This window comes from Psammomys obesus, unplaced genomic scaffold, assembly GCF_907164565.1.
Source record: "Psammomys obesus unplaced genomic scaffold, mPsaObe1.curated_primary_1811, whole genome shotgun sequence".
NCBI classification, from domain to species: domain Eukaryota; kingdom Metazoa; phylum Chordata; class Mammalia; order Rodentia; family Muridae; genus Psammomys; species Psammomys obesus.
The window spans coordinates 19,111,212-19,125,279 of NW_026585895.1; the positions used below are offsets into that span (position 1 = coordinate 19,111,212).

General features: G+C 38.3%; 1 protein-coding gene across 2 annotated transcripts in view; it reads left to right on the top strand.

The window, feature by feature from the left end:
- The window catches only part of Grb14 (growth factor receptor bound protein 14), a 114,051-nt gene that overhangs the window by 42,302 nt on the left and 57,681 nt on the right, over positions 1–14,068 (top strand). Inside the window, exon 1 of one of the 2 annotated variants that reach the window (XM_055599896.1) lies at positions 10,237–10,350. The exons of the other annotated variant lie outside the window; for it this stretch is intronic. Coding sequence (XP_055455871.1) covers positions 10,288–10,350 — 63 coding nt within the window. The 5' untranslated portion in view covers positions 10,237–10,287. Of the gene's footprint in view, positions 1–10,236; positions 10,351–14,068 lie in introns of those variants that run through there. 2 annotated transcript variants of the gene reach the window in all.

Sequence of the window (14,068 nt, forward strand, 5' to 3'; positions counted from 1 at the left end):
GCTAGAGCTCATGGCTCTCTCTCTGTTTTTATTGAGTACTTGTTCCTCAGTGTATATATACTTTTATATATGACATAAAAGTATGGACACAAAGAAAAATACATTAAAATAGACACACAGGGAAATGTTGTATTGACCCTATAATTTTGTATGATATATGCTAATATATGCCAATAAATAAAGATATAACCCTGACATGGTCTTCCTTCCTTCAATCTTACTGTCTTCTCTAAAGAATAGGATTGCTAAAGACAAATTGGCATGGTTCTCCTAGGACTTTTTCTATTGGCTTATTTATATTTATGTATCTATTCAACATATCTGTTTTGCTTTGTTTTGTTTTGCACAAATGGGGTCATACGAAACAAATTTTAATTAATTAACTAATTAAGCAAATCTTTATTTAACATTATACTTTGGCACTTCTTCTTGTTGGGCCAACCCTCAGTTCTTTTCATTGATGCCTAAAATTCTGTATTCTGAGTACACTCTATTTGATTTGCGCAGAGCTTTCCTCTTTTTTGTTCGATAGAGATGGTTTACAACTATGAATTACAGTCTTAGAACACTTTTATCAATATGATACATTATATAATATATTGTGTTTTAATTATGCTCTCATTAGAGTCAGGCTTTTCAGATGCTAGGAGCTAATTTTTTTTGGGGGGGCATGTTGAGACAGAGTTTCTTGTGTAGCCTTAGCTGTCATGGACTCACTTTGCAGACCATGCCAGGCTCAAACTCACAGAGATCTGCCTGCCTCTGCCTCTACAGATGCTGGGATCCCGGGATCGGAGGCCTGGCACCAGGAACTAAGTTACAGCTAGGCTTTGTTAGTGAGTTGTCCTTTAATAATTTAGTGTTTAGGGAGAATTTGTTGGATTCTTTCACTTATAGAATTACCAGGGTTTCATTCTTGATGCCATATGAGAACCTTTTTTTTTTCTTAAGTCAGTTTTTTGAAAAGATAGTACACACACACACACACACACACACACACACACACACACACACACCTATTTACCTTGCAGTTTAATATAAAGCAAAGCAGTTCAATCCATTTTGTTTTGTTATCCTGTTGTCTGTTTGTATTTATGTCTATCTTTAATTCCCTTGTGATTCACACTTGGAGAGGGTTGGATAAGACTCTATTAGTAATGCATTATTGTGATCTGATTTTCTTTGAATCTGTTTTTTTCTTTACAAACGTGTTACATACTCATCCTCACTTTCCCTTTATTGTGGCCTTTCTCTTTCACATCTCTCAGCCCTGTAGTGTTTTCTTCTTTGCCATTGAATGCTTTTATCCTCAGGTCACTATCACATGGGATTTATGCCTGTTTCCTTTCCTTTCTTCCTTCTTTCCTCTCTTCCTTGCCCCACTTGGTTATTCTTTTGTTTTCTGACTTCATGGATCACTGCTTCATAGGGGCCTCTCTTTCCTGTAGCATAAAGTGGAATGATCTTTGTGATTAAACTGAGAATGTGTCTCCCTTCAGTAGGCAAGTTTAGCTGTGTTGTATTTCTGAGGCAACATGAAAGTTTGGTGTTAGTATTGTCATTTTCTACTGTTGTACATTTTATAGGTTTTTTTAAAAAATCAGATATTTTAATTGCTGAGTATTATTGCATTTTGCAAATATACCACAAATCCTGTATCCATTCTTCGGTGGAGGGACATCTAGGTTGTTTCCAGATTTTGGCTATTATGAACCATGAAATTTGCAGGTAAATGGATGGAACTAGAAAAGATCATCCTGAGTGAGGTATCCCAGAAGCAGAAAGACACACATAGTATATACTCAGTTATAAGTAGATATTAGCCATATAATATAGGATAAACATACTAAAATCTAGAGTCCTAAAGAAGCTAAACAACAAGGAGGATCCTAGGGAAGAGGCTTAACCCTCATTCAGAAGGGCAAACAGGAAAGATATCGAAAGTAGGAGAAAACAAGAAATAGGACAGGAGCCTTCCACAGAAGGCCTCTGAAAGACTCTACCCATCAGGGTATTGAAGCAGATACTGAGACTCATAGCCAATCTTTTGGCAGAGTGCCAGGAATCTTATGAAAGAAGGGGGGTGGGGTAGGTGGAAAGACCTGGAGGGGACAGAAGCTCCACAAGGAGACCAACAGAGCCAAAATATCTGGGCCCAGGGGGTTCTGCAGAGGCTGATGAATTAACAAAGGACCACACATGTAGAGGACCTAGAGCCTCCGCTCAGATGTAGGCTATGGGCAGGTCATTCTCCATGTGGTTCCTTAGTAGGGGAAGCAAAGCAGTCTCTGGCATGAACTAGGTTGTCTGCTCTTTGATCACCTCCCTCTGGAGAGGTGGCCTTACCAGGCCACAGAAAAAGAGGATCCAAACAGTCCCAATGAGACCTGTTAGGCTAGGGTCAGATAGTACTGGAGGAGGGCCTCCCCTATCAGTGGACTAGGGGAGAGGCACTGGGGGAAGAAGGGGTGATGAGGGAGGGGGCCACAGCTGGGATACAGAGTGAATTAATAATAGTAATAATATTTGAAAAAAAAGATCAGATATTTATCAGAAATTTTTGTTTATTTTTATTAGAAAGTTCGTATTTTATTACATTTATATTAGTAAGTATAGTTAGAGAGAAGTTCTTAAATAATTTCAAAAATCGTCGTTTTACCCCAAGATCAATACTAAAGCTAATGTTTTTCTTTACACCCTCTTTTCCTGCAAGCTTATTTTAGTATTCTGAAATAAATTATTGAAAACTTCCTCGAGTTACTAGTTTACATTGTTTTGATCTCATAAACCAACAAAGTCGCTGTGTTTTGCATGCCAAGTCCTTCTGCTTTCAGCTTTAATCCTTTCTTTTAGCAAGTTTTTTTTTTTCATTTCCTTTACTGCTATATGCTCTGTATTATTTGCATTTTATTATGACAACACAATCACATACTTGATTGAACCTTAGTACTGTAGCTAATTTCATTTTTGATTTTAGACTTGTTGGCCCTTTCATATATTTTCCACCCATTTCTTGATAGCTGCAGTTTATCTTTCAGCAAACACAAGAGAATAAGGCTTTATATATTGTAAACTTCTAAGCATTGGTACATTTATCATTAATGAGTCTTTCTGTTTATAAACTTCATTTTTTTTTCTTTAAATGTTTCATGAGAATGACTCTTTCAAGGTTATCAAGCTGAATCCACCAAAAATATATAATGGATGGATTTATCCATCTCTCTTAGTGGCTATCAGAATTTTCTTGCTGGTCATCCAGAGTTTAACTTTGAGAGGAAGTGTTATAGCATGATATATTTCAGGCATCCTGTGTGAGTTTTTTTTTTTTTGTAACGTTTTTATTAGCATATATTTATTATATATGTATATAATGTTTTGATCATTTTTACTCTCTTACCCCCTTTTGTCTTATCCCCATTCCCACCGATCCCCTCTTCTTCCCAAATAAGCCCCTCTACTTTCATCTTTATCCCTCTATTCTTATTTATGACTTTGTTTTGTAACCAAATAAGTTTCACTTGAGTTGCTAGGAGCACGGGTGAGGCTTTACTGACAGGAGCATGGGCACTTTAACAGTGGCTGTACCCCCAAACTCATAAAACATTAACTGGGTATAAATCTTCAGTGAGGGGTGGGGACCCATGAGTTTCTTCTGCTCCTTGACAGGATGTTGTTATGTAGATCTTGCAGCGGCTGTAATGTCATGCATAGAAGTCAGCATTTCACGTCACACCCCTGTCCCCTTCCAGTTTCTGTAACATTCTTTTTGGCTCTTCTCTGATATTTCCTGAACATTGGAGGGTGTGACATAGATGTCTCATTTATAAATGAGCATTCAACAGTCATTTATTTTCAGCCCTTTGACCAGTTGTAAGTCTTCACAGTAACTGCTAACCATTGTTAAAAGAGGCACACCATTGTACACATATAACCGGTGACTTAATAGACAATTTTACAGGGATTTCATGGTCATTTATCAAATCAGTAGCAACCTCACCATTGCTTATGGCTTCTCTAGCCAGGTGCTCAAAGTTGATGCCACGATCATGTTATCAAAATTTTCCCATGTTTAACATTTATGCTTATCCTTTATTGTTCTTCTTTTTCTTTCTTTCTTTTTTCCTTTTTTTTTTGTGTGAACATTTGTCTTTTAAAGCTTTTAGTTTTGGAGGTGGGGCACGTGCCGTGGGGTGCCTGTGGTAGTTGGTGGACAGCTTGTAGCCTGTTCTCTCTCCCCACCTTTTGGGTCCTGTCCTCAAACTTGATGCCGGTCTTAGTGGCAAGCACCTTCACCCGCTGAGTCATCTTGTCAGCTCAGTTCTTACAGGTGAAAGTTTTTCAAAAATAAGTAAGTATGTAAGTTTTCTTCTCTCTCTGGCTATTTTTATCTGTCTCATCTGTTTGCCTGTAATGGCAATTTTCCCAGGTAATTTAATGTACTAAAATCAAATCTTTATGGGCTGTGTGTGCAGATTTCGTGTCTTGCTACTGTTTTTCCAATGTGCTCTCACTTACTTAGGCTTCTCTGAAGTGGACCTTTGTTGGAGATTCTAGGTTGCCTCTACTGCATTGTTCTGTTAAGTTTACATCAGACATTGGGATTGTTTTTGTAGAGTTGTTCCAGGATCTTTATCTTTAGGCCAGGAGAGGGTTGAGGAGTTCCTCCTTCCAGCTTTCTGCCCTCCTTTTCCTCAAGTGCTCTCGAGTTTCCTCAGCCTTTCATGAGTTTTTTTGTTTTTGTTTTTGTTTTTGTTTTGTTTTGTTTTGGATCTGTCCTGTCATTTTTTATGTTGGCTCTCATTCTGTGTCTCCGTGTGTGTGTGTTTAGTTAATGAAACTCCAGGAATCTTCTAGGTTTAGAAATTATTTTAATTTCATTTCTCTAAAAAGAATCTTTTTTTTATTTCATGAGATGTTTTCTTTCTCAACAAGAGCATCATTTCCTCTCCTCTCTCACCTCTTCCTTATTCTGTTCTCATCATATCATTTGTAGTTCTGAGGGGATAGCAAGAAAGGCGAATACTTGTTTTTCACATCCAGTCTCCTTTTCTTAAGAAAACCCTTAAGCAAAATGAAAATTGAAGATGTGTAGTCAAGATATTTATATCTTTCTGGACTACAGTTTATGAATTACAACTTAAACCACAAGTTCATGTACAGAAAAAAAAATAGTATTGATGCCTTTGTCTCTGTGAAACTGCCTTATTCTGCTGCCTCTACTTCTCTAGTTTCTCTGAAAGTTCAACCTTTTCCTAATCTGCCTTACTCTTTCTATATAACATTCTTAGATAAACTATAGATCAACTTCAACATTAAGATGAAATACATAACATACTGTATGTCTTTATGCTGCAGATGAGAACCATACTCTTCAATATGGAATAACATGGCCACTCTCATTGCCTTCCTTGCATCCAATTTTTCCAGACTTCTCTAGAACAACTGTGTATTTTTTTTCCATAGGAGTTACCTTCATCCTTGAATCCTTTGCCTTTGGAGGACTTATCTAATTTTAAACAGTGTTGCTAAATTCTATTTTTTTTGGTTTCTGTACTTTCTGTACAATCAGTTACAGAACTTAATACATTAAGGGTTTTTTGGGGGGTGGGTGGGACAGGGTTTCTCTGTGTAGCCTTGGCTGTCCTGGACTCACTTTGCAGATCAGGCTGGGCTTGAACTCACAGAGATCCACCTGCCTATGCCTTCCCTAGTGTTGGGATTATACAGGCATGTACTACTGCGCCTGGCTTTTGAGACAATATCTTCTTGGCAAGCAGGGTTAATGGATTTAGGAACAACTTCCAGTAGGACAGGTGGAAACATTTTCAGATAATTGGATGAAGTACACACTGTGATTCCTGTTGTCACTAGGGCCCACAAGTCACTCTGTAATTTATTTTAAGAAGAAACTTCCTGTAAGTGCTCAAATTGCTGAGATGTTTTAGGCCTTCTCAAAGAAAAGAAATAACTGTTGAAGTGAAGAGGGAAAAGCATTGTGGGTAACATGAGGCTTATAAGGTATGGTGAAACATCTTATCATATGCCTGAGAAGTAGCTTGCCTTAGAAGAATGATGAATGCTGATAGAACCTGAGGTTCTGACTTTTCTTTAAAAAAATAAAAAATAAAAAAAAATATATACACACACACACACACACACACACATACATATATTATTGATTACAATTTATTCTCTGTATCCCGGCTGTAGCCCCCTTCCTCATCTCCTCCTGGTTCCCCTCCTCCCTTTCTTCCCTCCATGCTCCTCCCCTAGTCCTCTGATAGGGGAGGTCCTCCTCCCCTACTATCATATCAAGGCAGAGGCTATGAATGCTGACTGCCGTAACAATCTGTGTTTGAAACTTGTACTTTCAGAACACTGTGCCAATTTAGCATTTGCACTAGTGGCCTTGCAAAGACTCACAAAACAAAGGAATGTTGTGAGGTATGGTGGTGCATGCCTTTAATTTTAGCAGGGGGCTGGAGCAGGGGCTATGTCTCTGCATTTGAGGGCAGCTTGGTCTACATTGTGAATGCCAGGCCAGCCACAGCTACAAAGTGAGACCCCCACCATCTTAAAAAACGAGCAATCAGGGTGGGGGTGTGCAAGCTGGGTGGCACTACAAAGAACAAATGTGTGATGGAGAGGCCGGAAAGATGGAAGAGAGGCGTGGTGGCACTTTATTTTCATGCTGAATAACTGGTGCTATCTTATAGGAGGGACACTTACATTGAAAACTAGCGTAGTACCGGAATCATATTGGCTATTACTATTAATAATCGTGGTGATGTTTTTTGTTTTCAATTGAAACACGGATATCCACTTCTTTTTTTTTTTTTTTAAAGTACAGTGGTGTGGAGGTTGAACCTGAGATTTACCGTTGCTAAACAACTACTTGAAAGTTGAATCATAACCCCAGGATGGTATATTTTGTGTGGAAAAAAAGTTGTTCACGCTCTGCCAACATATTAATAAAAAAAAAAAAAATGGACAGGGCTATTACATGATTGCTGTTGACCCTGCTGTATTAGGAAAATCTCGGCACTTCACAATTGCTACTGTGAAGATAAAAGACCCCTCTGAAAGATTCTTTCCCACCTCCAACAGGAGGTGAAGAAGTGTTTTTTGAACACTTACCTTGGTGTCCTTTAAGCAAGTACAAGCTTTGTTTCCTTGACCTCCACTGTAATTCTGAAAGACTTTGAAGACTTTAAATCTCAGGCAGCAGGGTAGTGGATGACAGAGTGTTTGGAAACTAATACTGATAAAAAGAGTATGCTAAAGTCAAATTTTTAATCCGTGTTTAAAGTAACTAAAAAGCAAGATAAAACACAGTCGACATGAACACCTGAATGAGATTGCTGGAGAAAGGAGGCCTCACCCATATTAAGTGTGCATGCCATCTTAGCTGCTTTCAGTATGTTGACTAGCAAAAGCGTTTGTATGTTTAATTTTTCAGAGACAGTTATACCTGTCCAGCATCAGAGAGTTCAAAAATGACTTTTAATTTTCACTGAAAATTTAGAGGCTGAAAATTTCCACGTGTCCCAAAGAGAAGGTCTGTCACTCACATCTGAGCAATTAGTTGTGTGTCAAATGATTTTAAACCTACATGCAGGGTTGACATGTGTATGACGATAAACTCAAGAGCTGGGTTCTGTCTTGACACATAGGAGCCATTTTATTGTTTAGTAGGCTATGCTCGAGTGTATGAGATGAAGCAATGCGAGTTTGAAGTTACCCCAGACTTCAAGACTGGGAGTGAACTTGGGGCTTTCTTATAGTTCCCTACCAGTTTTCAAGCTCTGTGCTCTTCCTCTAATAATCTGTGAAGTGTGCTTTATCTTAAACTGAGGTTTTTTTCTCCCTCTGTGCATCCCGGGCATATGACCTGTAATCCCTGTTAGTCTCTCCAACTAGAGAGTGTGATGTTTTAATGTAAACGCTGATGTCTGTGTTTTCACTGTGAGTCGGTGATATATATTATTTAATAATTTGCCCAATATCTAACAATGTGGGCACTCAGTGGGTCAATTTCTTAAATGATTTTTGTTTTGGTGAAACACCAATAAGATATTTAAGACCAAAAATAATATTTTATAATATTTACACGGAAGTTGAGGAAACAGCAAAGTAAAATATTATAAATAATATTCTTGAAATTATGTGGATACTGAAGGCTTTGTCAATGTTGGCTCAAGATTATACTAGAAACTTTTATTAATAACTTTGTTGGTTGGCTCAAGATTATACCAGAAACTTTATTAGTAATTTTGTTAGTAAATGTCTTTAAAAATATCACATATAAACACAACACACAACAAACACACACAGACACACACACCCCACACACATATGGACAACATGAAGTACTGAAGTGGGGGCCAGCTAGATGGTGCATTGGGTATAGGTGCTTCCTGCCAGGCCTGATGCTCAGAGTTCAATTCCTGGCACCCACTCAGTCAGGTGCAGAAGACAGCGGACTTCTACCAGCCATCCTCTGACTGCTGCACACAAGCTCATACGTATTCACGTTTGCACAATAAATAATTTATGCATCAATGTCATGAAATTAGAAGGGGGCGTTTGAAGGGAAGACAGATCTAGCGTGAAAGAGAGTGGGAGACAGACGGCAAATGGAATGAATATGGGCAAGATAGATGGTATGACTGCTGGTAAATACTGTTGTGGAACCATTGCTCTGCATGATGAATATTAGCTGATAATTTTACCGTGCTAAGCTTAACTGGATAAGGATAAAACTGAAACCCCCAAACTAGAGCTGTCTGAAATTACTTACATTAAGCACACTAATGACCCTTCTCCCAGACACTGAACTGAGGGGACATTGGGCTTTGGAATTCAGCGTAGGGAGCCCTTTTGAGGATTCTGAGCTCAGCTTGTGCAGAAATCAGATTCAAGTGGAGCGCTGAGGCAGTCCTTCTCTAGAAGCAGCTGTACAGTGACACGGAAAGTGTTGACTGCACAGCCAAGAGTTCTCCCACCTGCCCTGTTGATGTGCCAGTCCTGTCACTTTGGAGAAGGCCTTGCCTTTAAGGCTGGGGGCAGTGCTCAGTTTGTGGGTTGCTGCTGAGAAGCGCTAAGGTCCAGCAGGCTTTGCGAGTGTGACAGTCTATATTGATTTCACCATTGTGAGAACCCACATTAGTTTTTGTATTTGACATTTTTGGACATCTATGAGTGTTTCTTTCATTCTTTATTGGAAACGTCTTTGTTAAGGATTACTCTCTCTCTCTTTTTTTTTTTGTTTTGTTTACCTTGTGAACTTCCTCTAACCTCTAAAATATTAGAATAAAAATTATAGTTGCTTTAAGAAAAATGCAGAAAAGGTATTAAAGGCTTAAGATAGTTTTGAGAAGCAGCTGTTTTTAAGTGTTTTAATATGCTGAAGTATGCTAAATTATGCAAAGCTCTCCTTTCCTAAAACATGTGTCAGATCATACCAGATAACATGAATTCTCCTTTTTCAATTTCGCATTATTTACATTGATTGCTAGACTTGTGCTTAATAGGTAATATTCAATAGGATATGGCCTTGAAAATAGCTGGAGGTTTCACAGAAACATTTTAGCTGCTTGGGATATGATATATATATATATATATGTATATATATATGTATATGTATATACATATATATATGTATATATACATATATATATGTATATATATATATATATATATCTCAATCTTATGTTAAAACTAGCACTGAAACTTAGGACACAAATTAAAATGCTTTGCTAATGTTAAGCAAGGTTTGTGCCTCATAGTTCATGCTGCAGTTATGAACTTTGTGAGTAGCATAAGTAAATTTGGTTCACTTACATAGTTACATACTTCAATGTACATAATTAATGTAATGCATGTAAATACTGTAAAGAGTTTCTCATCTGCGCTGCGTTAAAACACTTTAGTGAAACAGCTGTTTAGTCAACAAAGATGGCATTGAATTGCACTGTTTTGGAAAAAAAAATGAAGGGAACTAGATGCCTGTTAATCTGGTTCTTTAAATATCATAAACAAAAGTATCCGAATCAGTCTCCAAGGACAAAGGCGGGGTTCTGGGAGCTGTGATTGGCTGCAGCCCTGTCCTGTCTGCAGCCATCCTTAATTGGCTTTGGGTAGCCTGGGATCACAGAGGCAGGGTGACATTTATTACTTCCCTAGAGTTTCTTTGCACAGAGCCTTGAGATTCCCGAGGAGTAGCCATCAAGGGCTCCTTTCATTTCGTCTGTGATCTCTCAGAGGGATCATTCTAGAAGGACGAACATGAGTTTGAGTGCAAGAAGAGTCACCCTGCCTGCAGTAACACCAATAGTCCTACAGAAGAGGGTAGGTGGCTTATTCTGCTTCTTCTACCCTTGTAATTTCTTCCCGCCTCTATTTTTCTGATACTCTCTTATTTGCTGACAACCTTGAAGCTTACATAACTGTGAGAAAAGACTGGAATACATTGAGACTAAGGGTACTTAAAAAAGACATATTGTTGGAATTAAAGTCACGGAAAAATGCTGCCAGAACTTCTTTGTGGTAAAAAATACCTCTCTATAAAAGCCACCGGTGTCAGTTACTGTCAGTTGTGACTCGGAGACTGCATACAGTGAGCTTTCCCCTTTTATTCTTTTCTCCTGTGACTTTGGGCAGTTCTGCCTTTAGTTTAGCAGGAAATCTGCTGGCTGTTGCGTTCTGTATTTGTGAAGGGTGTAATTTGTGTGTAATTCACAATGCATCCACCTCTTCATTGGTGGGAGGACTGTATAAAAATTCAACAGATTATTGTCATGTGTCCAACCACTTGAAGGAGTTTCTGTTTGCTCAGGAAATTATTTTCCCATTAAATTCTCTCAGGAAAGGGCTTTTTATTAATTATTAATCTAGTGAAGCCCATGTGTGAAAATAGTGGCTTTAAAAAAAAAATACTGCTTTCATGTCTTACTTTTGATATTTCATTTGTACCAGGCAGTGCCTCGGCAGTAGGCTCCTCCTACCAGCTCACCTCCAAACTTACAGAATCACGGTTGTGTTGCAGAGAATGAAGGCATGGAGACATGGTACTGCGAAAGTACCCTTTCTGCATAGTTCTAGTGGCACAAGAGAATACAGTGTTTCTCCACTCAACCTTCTAAAAGTTAACTGTTAACTATTAGTGTGTTCCATTAAGCCAAAGGTCATGTTTTAACTTACTTGAAGCAAGGTAGATTGAACAACTAAAATATAAAATTTTAAAGACAACCATTTCTTTTAACTTTTACCTTCCAGCTTATTTTCTTTTTTTTCAGCCAGTCAACTACCAGTTACTGAGTCCATTTTACTTGGCATGGACATAGCTACACTGTGATTTTGCCAATGTGTGTTCTCTATTTTTCTTGATGCATTTCTTTCGCTTTAAGCAAATTTAATTAAAGCATTTTGCTTTGAGCTTGAATCTTTATTTTATTTTATTTTTTTGCAATATTTAATGATGGTATAGGTTCTCTGAGGGATATGTCTGTAGGAAAAGTACGTTAATGTGTATCCAATCCATGTTCTGTTTGAGTTCTTCACCCAGTTGGCATTGCTGTACAGGGTCACCAAAAACTCCACAGTGTGCTTTATTTTATGGCCCACCAATGGGAACGGTTGCCTGCTGTCTGGACTCTCTTCCTAGCTGAGCCGTATTTGCACATCACATCAATCCCATTCTGACCTGTGAGGGGAAAGCTGAGGTGTAGGTCAGTGAAATCTGAATCAGGATTCGGGGGATGCTATTCTCTGACCCTGAGGGCAAATTTCATGTTACCTTGGTTCTAATTAAAATTTTAAATCACCATTTTTTTTAAACAGATATTATAAAACAATGGAAAAAGACCTTAAGCTGCTAGCAAAGGCAGAATTATTAGGAGCCAAATCTGGTTGGAAAACGGTTTCTAGCATAGTCTATTGGAGAGGAAAACAAGGTAGCTTTGGGAAGCTGTAATTTCTTCTACTTTCTTTCTAATAAATTCTCAGTTTGCCATTATAATAACTGTGTGCATCAAAATTCCCAAAGGCTGGCTCTGTGAGTATATACTTAAAAGAACTGGCACATCCTTATTTTCTGAACATGTTTAGTCCATTTCTCCTGCCACTTTACCTCCAAAGGATCTATTTGTCTACTCAGTTTGTTTGAAAAATCTCGATTTTTATTCTTAATAAAATTTTCTTTCTTTCTTTCTTTCTTTCTTTCTTTCTTTCTTTCTTTCTTTCTTTCTTTCTTTCTTTCTTTTCTACCTGCTTTGGCCACAAAATTACTGTTTTTTTTTTCGTCTTTGAAGCTATAAAGATCTCCCATACTTACTTTTTTTTTTTTTCTTTCCTATGCCCTTAAATTTAAAATGCTTTTACCCTTAGCATGTGTTTCAATAAGTCTCAGTTGGTCCTTAGCACCACCACCCTAACAGACCTTACAAATAAACACAGGCACTTTAGAATAATGCTAGAGGGTGCAATTTCTCCTCTTTCCCAGAAGGCTCTGCTCACACGTTTTGCACAGAGCTGCTCAGCCTGGATGAGTGGTCCTTGCCAGACAATTGAGCAGCTGAAATCCCTATCATCTGAAAGGCCAGGAACTTTTTTCTGAAACCACTCAAAAGCACTCCAGGAGGACGTTCTTATCGGCCAGTGTGTCCTTCTGCAGTGGCTCTGGGATTCTGTTGGAGTGATTAGAGGCTGAATTTGAAACATAATCCTTTACATAGAGTAGAGCCTGAGAAAAGTCTGGTAAATTCTGTCTAGTAGACTGAAGAGAAAATTTTGACTCCCTCTAATTCTGTAAGGATTTGAGTCCATTGATTCCAGGTAAATAAAAATGTTAATGAAGAGAACGTTTCATCATCTCTCTGTCTTTCATGTTAGCATTTTTTTTCCAGATTAACTCCTCGGCCGTTTTCTCCCTCCCTCCAGCTCGTCCTGCTTTATTTCCCCCCTCCTTTCTCTGCCTCTGTTCCAAAATGAGAAGACTGAGTCTCTTGGATATTGAGTACCTTATACAAGGTCACCTAGAAGGTCAACGACAAGACTAGAAATAGAATCCTGGCTTTGAGACTTCCATGGTGTCTTTCCTAGATATGTGTTATGTCCTGAAGCCAGTCTGTAAATGAACTGCCTTATGGTGTATACAGTTATCATCCACCTCAGTTCTGGGTTTAGTGAAGGCAAATCCTTTCGTCTTTCTCTGCGCCTCCACCAACTCCATATGTTCTAGTACAGAACATATTTTAGGTAGAAAGCAGTTTTATGCTCTTTCCTCTCCCTCATTATGTGTATGTGTGTGTGAGTATGTGTAAGAGAGAGAAGGACAGGGAGGAGAGAGAGACAGAGGGATAGGCAGACGATAGACAGACAGAAACATTACACACACACATGGTAGTGCTAGGCCATAATTCTACCTGAACTGAAACTCTGGACTGGCATATTAATTACACCAAGAAAGAACATTTTAAGGTCACAGAATTACTAGTTGAACATTATGATATACAGAATAAATAAAATATAAAATGTCTGTAAGATCAGAAGACCTGGTACCATATTTTAATTCTCCAGGTTTCACTGTTCGATTAATACCACTTTTCAGATTATGCTTGCAAATCATTTTTCATTCTTCAGGCGTCCTACCACTGTAGGAGGCATTCCTAATAAGCACGCAGCTTCCTAAAGTTTCGGAAATGAAAGAGGGGAGAACTCATTTTTTTTTTTTTTACTATATTTTTTTTTCTTAAGATCCAAGGTCATTCATTAGTAAGTGGGAATTCTGCGGTACAAGACAGTGTGTTAGGTTCTAACCACATTCCTCATTGGGCCAGTCGTTTCTGTGTTTACAGGTCATCAGATCACTATTTTTTTTTTCCAAGAAGTTTTGAGTGTATTCACAGCTGCTCAGTATGCTGTCAGCTTCACAGTGGTTCTGCAAGGGAGCCTTTCTTTCCTTCCTACTGGCGATGATTTTTACCCTATGGGCTGAGCTGGCTCTCTGGCCTCCACTGCTGTTTCTTTCTTTCTTTCTTTCTTTCTTTCTTTCTTTCTTTCTTTCTTT